This window comes from Petaurus breviceps, unplaced genomic scaffold (genome assembly GCF_028583685.1).
Source record: "Petaurus breviceps papuanus isolate PSGF00001 unplaced genomic scaffold, PetGlider_PUasm1.0 454, whole genome shotgun sequence".
Lineage (NCBI taxonomy): Eukaryota > Metazoa > Chordata > Mammalia > Diprotodontia > Petauridae > Petaurus > Petaurus breviceps.
The window spans coordinates 1,527,696-1,536,154 of NW_027186342.1; the positions used below are offsets into that span (position 1 = coordinate 1,527,696).

Sequence of the window (8,459 nt, forward strand, 5' to 3'; positions counted from 1 at the left end):
TTAACAAAGCAGATCCAAGAACCTGTATTGGCAGACACCCTGGGGACACGCTTGGGGTGCTTGCTGCTACACCCTGATTGCTTTTTAAAAAAAATTAGAATTGGGCAAGTGAAAGCTAATGATTTTATAAGAAATCAAGAACCAATAAAACAAAATCAAAAGAATGAAAAAGTAGCAGAAAATATGGAATATCTCATTGTAAAAACAACTAACCTGGAAAATAGGTCCAGGATAAATAATTTCAGAATTACTGGACTACCTAAAAGCCATGATCAAAAAATTATTTTAGACATCATTTTTCAGATTATCAAGGAAAACTGCCCTGATATTCTAGAACCAAAGAGTAGGATAGAAATTGAAAGAATCCACCAATCACCTCCTGAAAGAGATCCCAAAATGAAAACTTCCAGGAACATTATAACCAAATTCCAGAGCTCCCAGGTGAAGGAGAAAATATTGCAAACAGCCAAAAAGAAACAATTCAAATATCATGGAGCCACAGTCAGGATAACACAAGATTTAGCAGTTCCTATATTAAAGGACTGGAGGGTTTGGAACGATATTCCAGAGGGCAAAAAAAGCTAGGATTATAACCAAAATTGAGCATAATCCTTCAGGGAAAAAATGGAACAGTCAATAAAATAGGGGACTTTCAAGCACTCCTGATAAAAAGACCACAGCTAAATAGAAAGTCTGACTTTCAAATAGAAGACTCAAAAGAAGCATAAAAAGACAAATAGGAAAGAAAAATCATAAGGGAGTCAATAAGGTTAAATTGTTAACATTTCTATAAGGGAAAATGGTACTTGTAACTTCTAAAAACTTTCTTATTATTAGGGCAGTCAGAAGGAGGGAACAAGTATGAGTTGAACATGATAAAATAATTATCTAAGAGGCAGCTAGGTGGCACAGTGAGTAGAGTGCCAGCCCCAGAGTCAGGAGGACCTGAGTTCGGATCTGACCTCAGACACTTAACACACACATACACAAAACTGAGCCATGTGACCTTGGGCAAGTTACTTAACTCCAATTGCCCTCCAAAAAGCAAAAAAAAAAAGAATAATTATCTAAAAAAAATTAAGGGGGAGAAAGAGGAATGCACTGGGAGAAGAACAGAGGGAGATATAGAGTGGGATAAAAATTATCTGACATAAAAGAGCCTCAAAAGAGCTTTTACAGTGGAGGGGAAGCTTTTATGGGGGAGCTTGTGAACCTTACTCTCATCGGAATGGCTCAAAGAGGGAATAATATATATACTAATATATAGTATAAAATATATATAGTATATACTAATATATGGTATGTATAATATATATAGCACATATTGTATACATATATATTTATACACATGTTTGGTATAGAAAATTATCTTTCCACAGAGGAAAGGAAAAGGAAAAGGGAATAAGATAAAAGGGAAGCAGGGCTGATAGAAGGGAGGGTGGAGTAGGGGAGGTAAAACTCAGAAGCAAAACACTTTTTGAGAATGGACAGGATTAAAGGAGAGAGAGAGAGGAGGATAACAAGGGGAAAATAAGATGGAAGGGAATACATAGTAATTTTTTACTACAGATTTCCCTAATAAAGGCCTAATTTCTCAAATAAATAGAGAACTGAACCAAATCCATTCTTAGAAAAAGTAGTCAAAATGATCTATAGTCATATGAAAAAATGCTCTAAATCACCAATGATTAGAGAAATTAAAATTAAAACAACTCTGAGCTACCACCCCACACCTATCAGATTGGCTAATATGACAGAAAAGGAAAATGACAAATGTTGGAGGGGATTTGGGAAAATTGAGACACTAATGTATTGTTGGTTAAGTGGTATACTGATTCAATCATTCTGTAGAGTAATTTGGAACTATTCCTAAAGGGCTATAAACCATGTGTACCCTTTGACCAAGCAATATCACTACCAAGTCTGTATCCCAAAGAGATCACAAAAAAGGGACAAGGATCCACATGTACAAAAATATTTATAGCAGTTCTTTTTCTGGTGGCAAAGAATTGGAAATTGAGGGTATGCTTCAATGGCTTAAGAAACTGTGCCATGAATGAATGTAACAGAACATAATTGTGCTATAAGAAACAATGAGCAGGATGCTCAACAAAACAAAAACAAAAACCTGGAAAGACTTACATGAACTGATGCTGAGTGAAGTGAGCAGGACCAGGAGAACATTGTACACAGTAACAGCAGCACTGTGCAATGATTACCTATGATAGACTTAGACCAGGGGTGAGGAACATGTGGCTTTCTAGATCCTCAAGTGAGGGCCCTTTGACTAGATACAAACTTCACAGAGCAAATCCCATTAATAAATGGACTTGTTCCATAAAACTTGGACTCAGTAAGAAGGCCTTACTGAAGGACCTAGAAGGCCACATGTGGCCTCAAGGCCGCAGGTTCCCCACACCTAACTTAGACAATTTCAAAAGACTCATGATGGAAAATACTATTCCAAAGAAAGAACTATGGAGTCTGAATGCAGATCAAAGTATACTATTTTCACTTTTTTTGTTTTTTGTTTCTCATGGTTTTCCCCTTTTGTTCTGATTCTTCTTTTACAGCATGACTAATGTGGAAATATGTTTAACATGATTGTACATGTATAACCTATATCTGATTGTTCACTGTCTTGGGGAGGGAGAAAAATTTGAAACTTGAAATCTTATAAAACTATCTTTACATGTAATTGGAAAAAAATAAAATACTATTAAATGCGGGGGAGGGTAGAATGACAAGCAGGATGCTGTCAGAAAAACCTGGAAGATTCACATGAACTGAAGCAAACTGAAATGAGCAGAATCAGGAGAACATTCTATACAGTAACAGTATACAGTACGGTAACAATATGAGGATCAACTGTGAATGACTTAGCTATTCGCAGAAATACAATGGTCCAAGACAATTCTGAAAGACTTATGAGGAAAAATGCTATTGATCTCCAGAGAAAGAACTGATTACATCTGAATGCAGATCAAAGCATACTTTTTCTTTACTTTATTTTTCTTGGGGTTTTTTAGCTGTGATTTCTTTCACAACATGACTAACATGGACATATGTTTTGCATGACTGCACAAGTATAACCTATATCAAATTACTTGCTTTCTTTTTTTGTTAAAGCAATTGGGGTTAAGTAACTTGCTCAAGGTTACACAGCCAGTTATTTCTGGGTGTGGTGGTAAGTATCTGAGCCCGGATTCAATCCCAGGTCATCCCAACTCTGGGGCCGGTGCTCTTACTCACTGAGCCACCTGGCCGCCCCTAAGCAACTGGGGTTAAGTAACTTGCTCAAAGTTACATGGCCAGGTGTTTCTGGGTGTATCCTAAGTGTCTGAGCCCAGTTTCGATCCCAGGTCATCCTGACTCTGGGGTGGTCCTCTTACTCACTGTGCTACCTGGCCACCCCATTACTTGCTTTCTTGATGAGGGAGTAAGGAAAGGGAGAGAAAAGAGAGAATCTGGAACTCAAAAAAATTTTTAAACGAATGTTAAAAATTGTTTTTATATATAATTGGGGGAAAATAAAATAAAATACTTTTCAAATGTTTACAGATGACAGGAAGCTTGAATGAATAGCTAATAGGTGAGAAGATAAAGTTAGGCTCCCAAAAAATAAATTGACAGGCTAGAACAGACTGATTCTATTTAGAATACAATAGGTATTGATGTAAAGTCCTACATTTGGGTTAAAAAAAAGTCAGTTGCACAAATACAGGATAAGGTAGACAGGGCTAGACAATATGAAACATGTGAAAAAGACCTGAAGGTTTTAGTGGACAGCAAGCTCCATATGCATCAAGAGGTCACCAAAAAGGCTAATACAACCTAGACTGCATCAAAAAAAGCACAGAATGGGCTAAGCGTACTTTGTCCTGGTTGGACCACATCTGGACCACAACTGATATTTACCTAGCCCTTAAAGCTTATTTGACATTATCCCCACTGCACAAATGAGAAAACAGAGGTTTAAGGAAGTTAAGGGAGTTGCCTTAAGTCACACTACTAGGCAGTCTTAGAGTTGAGACTCTTACCCTGATTCCAAATCCAGTAATCTCTACCCAACACCATACTGTGTTCAATATGGCCACCACCTTCCATAAACTGGAGAGCAACCAGACTGTTATGGGGACTGAAGCCCACAGAAGGACTGGCTAAAGGAACCCGGCAAGATCAACACAAAGAGGAGAGGATTTAGGGGGCACGTGATTAATACTTGACACCAGATGCCAGAGTTAGAAGCAATGGATAGAGATAACAAAAAGGAAGATTTTGGCTCAAATTAAAATTCAAGAGCTTTAAGATAATTCAGGAGTACCCCCCAAATAGTACAAGCTGTCTTAGGCAGTAGTGAGCTCTCCAACATTGGAGAGGGACAGAATGGATGGATTCCTATTTGGGTACAGAGTGAACAGGCAATGTCTCAGCTCTCTTCTGATTCTGAGATTTTCCGATTCTCATCGGTGCCCTCCTGTCCCTTCTCAGACTCAGCCCCTGCTTCCCACCCCTCAACTTTTTTCTAGTTTCTATTCTTCTCCCCTGTGTTCCCTTAGTCCAACCCCTTTGCTCTCGGTGCTCCCCTCATCCTTTTATTCCCCAATCTCTACAAAAAAGGAATAATGATGAACTAAGACCCTGATAGTGTCTCAGAATTTGTGAAGGATATAGAACGAAGGAGCCTGGAAGGCAGGAGGGGAATCCTGGAATGCTGAGAGTATCAAGGGATAGAATTTAGGGTGAGCCATAGGCTATCTGTGAGAAAGGAGCTCCTGAATGAGCGTGGGAGAAAAGTCCGAGGCAGGGGTAATTCTAAGAGAGCAGGGGTGGCTTGCTATAAGGGAGCACGAGAGGGAAGGAGGAACCCCTCACCTGCAGATGCCACACTGGAGGTCACCTTGGCCCTGGCTGCAGTGGAGGGCTCGTAACTGCACATCACTGCAGTTACAGTCACACAAGGTATGTAGCTCCACACTCAGCTCCTCAGAAAACCCAAGAACCCGGAGTTTCAGGAGATGAGGCCCATGGAGGCAGCTGGTGGCACGGATCTTTACCAAGAAATTCACCTGGTGGGAGGAGGCAGGGTCAGAACACACAAGATCTATACTCATAACCCAGAAAACCCAGTGGGAGGGGAGAACATGGGGGACAGGGTATGTACACACACACAGCCCCCCAACTCTCTTCTCATTCTAGGGGTATAGGAATTCAATAATTCCCCCCATTGCAGGGTCTAGGGTCCCTCCCTGCTCCTCTCTTTTCCCTTCATTCCTGATAGCATTCCTTTATCCCTTCCCACATCATTCTATTTGCCATCCCTGCTCCTATCTCACCGTTTGGTTAATTCGGACATGGCTACACTGGCCTTTGCCTCCTGAGTCTTCTCTGATCTCAGAATCACCACACTGGGACTCATAGGAAATGTGGATCCCAGCAGGAAGCTGTGAGTGTTCCAGAGTCACAGTGGAAGACAGGTTCTAAAAAGGAAGAGGTGGGGGGGGAGGGGATGAAGAACCACAATGTGGTTATGAGCCTCTCCTTCTTCCCCTAAACTGGTCCCCACATTGGTCCAACAACCTGTTCCTGGTCTCTACCCATTCTATGGACCCCTTTTTATTCAACACAAGAAAATAGGAATGTATTAAGGTCCCATGCTGGGCCCTCTCAATTCTATAAAACAAGAAAATTTTAAGACAATGTCCCAACCCTCAAGGAATTGAGAAATAGGACAGTGTAAGTAAAAATCAGTGGTCTAGGAGTTAGGAGATCAGCATTCCACTGGGACAAATCACTACCCCCCAGACCTCAGGTTCCCCATCTGCAGAATGAGGGGGTTGGGCTGGAAATCAGGGGTTTTCTACAACCCGCAGCCGTCTTCTGCCTGTTTCTGTACCACCCACAAGCTAAGAATAATTTTTTGTATTTTTAAATGTTTTTTTTTCTATTTAAACATGTGAAGACCATTCTTAGCTCATGAGGCACCAAAACAGGCTGTGGCTTGGCCCTAAGGTAGTAGTTTGCTGACCCCTGGACTAGAAGATGATCTCAAAGAGGTTCCTTCCTGCTCTGACATCCTATGAGGTTAGTCAGGGACAGCAGCATCTCATACTAGAATACTAAGAGACACAAGTAAATTAAATTACATCTTCCCTATTGGATTGTAAATTGTTAGAGATTAAGGACCGTATATTATTCATCTATGTATATCCAAGCATCATTTTTTTTCTTTTTTGGGAGGGGGTAGAAGGCAAGGCAATCAGAGTTAAGTGACTTGCCCAAGGTCACACAACTATTAAGTGTGCCAAGTCTCTAAGGCCGAATCTGAACTCAGGCCCTCTGACTTCATGGCCCGTGCTCTATTCACTGTGCCACCTAACTGCCCCAAATCGTCTTGTGTGTAATAGGAACGAAAGAATAAATAAAGGAATGAAGTGAGTGGTTATGGCACACATAAGGTTCAAATCAGAGCTAACTGCAAAGGTATATGAATTTAAGAAAAGATGCTTTACCCCACCAAGCAGCCCAGTTCTTCCTCAAAACCTTTGAAGGTTCCCTTTCTCCATCCTCAGTCCCAGTGCTCTTTTCTCCCCCCACACCTGCTTCCAGCCTTACATTATACGCATCCATGATGAGCTGCACAACATTACTGGAATCTTCACTCAGCTCCCCCACAGCTGACTTGGGGATCAGCTTACTCAGCTCCTAAGGAATCACAGGCATCTTTAGAGAGGTTCCAAGGAGGAAGAAAAAGGGATTAAGTTGGCTGAAACTGAGGAGAGTGGAAGATTGGAGATGTAGGGGAAGTGAAGGGGACTGGGGAGATACAAAGGTCTTGGTCCAGAAAAGGGTCACCTGGTAGATTGGCAGTGCAGGACTAGTCACGGCAAAGATGGGCTGAATGTTGGCAGCAGATAAAACATGGGCTACCTGACCCACAGAAGGATAGTCCTGAGAAACAGAGAGGATAGAATAATTATTTTACATACATATACCTATTTGTGTCTAATGGTAGCAGCCATAGGGAGAGGGAAGAAAAAAAAAGAAAAAAACTTACATGATAACTTTAGTATATATGTAAAAGGGAAAGCAAGTTGTACATAATAGATTTTTAGCTTTATGTGCAATCATCTTTTTTTATTACACTCTGCTATAGAAATGCTTGTTTTATTCCATAAATGAAAAATAAATCAATACATGTAATGTGCTTTACAAAACTTAAAAAAAAAACAAAGAAAGAAACAGAGAGGGACCAGGTCATTCCTATAAATCCATGGGTAGAGCCACAGTTACCTCCTGGACTCTCTTCACAGTATCTGGTGAAACCTATGAATCCCTTCTCAGAAAAATGTTTTTAAAATTATAAAAAGTAAAATACATAGGATTTTGGGGTGGCTAGGTGGCGTAGTGAGTAAAGCGCTGGCCCTGGAGTCAGGAGAACCTGAGTTCGGTTCTGGCCTCAGACACTTAACACCCACACAAAAAAACTAGCTGTGTAACTAACCTTGGGCAAGTTACTTAACCCCAACTGCCCTCCAAAAAGGCAATAAATAAATAAATAATACATAGGATTTTAAAGGAAATTAGTTCTATTGAAATACAGTGATCAAAAAAAATTGTTTTTTTAATTCAAGGACCCCAGATGAAGGGTGTACTGAACTCCACCCTCTGTTCTAAAGAGTGTCCTGTGAGTAGGCAGCTCCAGGGGGCAAAGAGCTTTCTGGCTGAAAGAAAGGGAGATGCTGCAGCTAGTAAAGGAGGCAGGGCTCGCTCACAAAATCTCGGCTTCGGCTGTAGAAACCGTTAGCATCCAGGTGGCAGTGTCCATCACTGGGCATGAAGATGCCACCCAACTTCCCATCCCCTGCCGTGTGGAACGTGTCATCTGACGTAAACACCAGCAGCCGGGATACATTTCTCCAGCCAATCTGCTCCTGGGGTACAAGAATGTGATAATGGGATGAGGGGGAAATATGTCAGTGACTCGAAACCTCCTACCACCACAGTCACCTATAGGGTAGGCACTGGCAACATTTAGACTCTTTCAGAGACTCATTTGTCCATAGCCCGGCCTTTGGGTTTTTCTTTTTCCCTCCAAACCCTCTCAATCTTAATCCATGAAATCCTCTGCTATTCATATCCCTTTGTTCTTCAGCCCCCCATTCTGGTCCTCCAGGCCTCCAGGTGGTTTAGTGCCCCCTCCTTGGTCTTTCAGGCCCCACCCTTCCAAGCCCTAGCTTCCAGCATTCCTCTCCCCACCCCTCTATCCCCAGCCTACCCTCTTTGTCCCTCTCCCAACACACACACACCACAATGCAACACATATAACATACATGCCACACACATGCACCACACACTCACATATACATACAACACATACACACCACGCACGCACCACACATGCACACACCACACACGCAACACATACAACACACATACATACACACCACATGCACCAC

The 8,459-nt window shown here is 41.5% G+C and overlaps 1 protein-coding gene across 1 annotated transcript in view; it reads right to left on the reverse strand.

The window, feature by feature from the left end:
• ITGB7 (integrin subunit beta 7) overlaps positions 1 to 8,459 on the reverse strand; it is a 25,856-nt gene that overhangs the window by 13,587 nt on the left and 3,810 nt on the right. Inside the window, 5 exon segments of the mRNA XM_069101185.1 lie at positions 4,876 to 5,069; positions 5,337 to 5,480; positions 6,616 to 6,705; positions 6,856 to 6,951; positions 7,776 to 7,934. Of these exon segments, the coding sequence (XP_068957286.1) occupies positions 4,876 to 5,069; positions 5,337 to 5,480; positions 6,616 to 6,705; positions 6,856 to 6,951; positions 7,776 to 7,934 (683 nt within the window).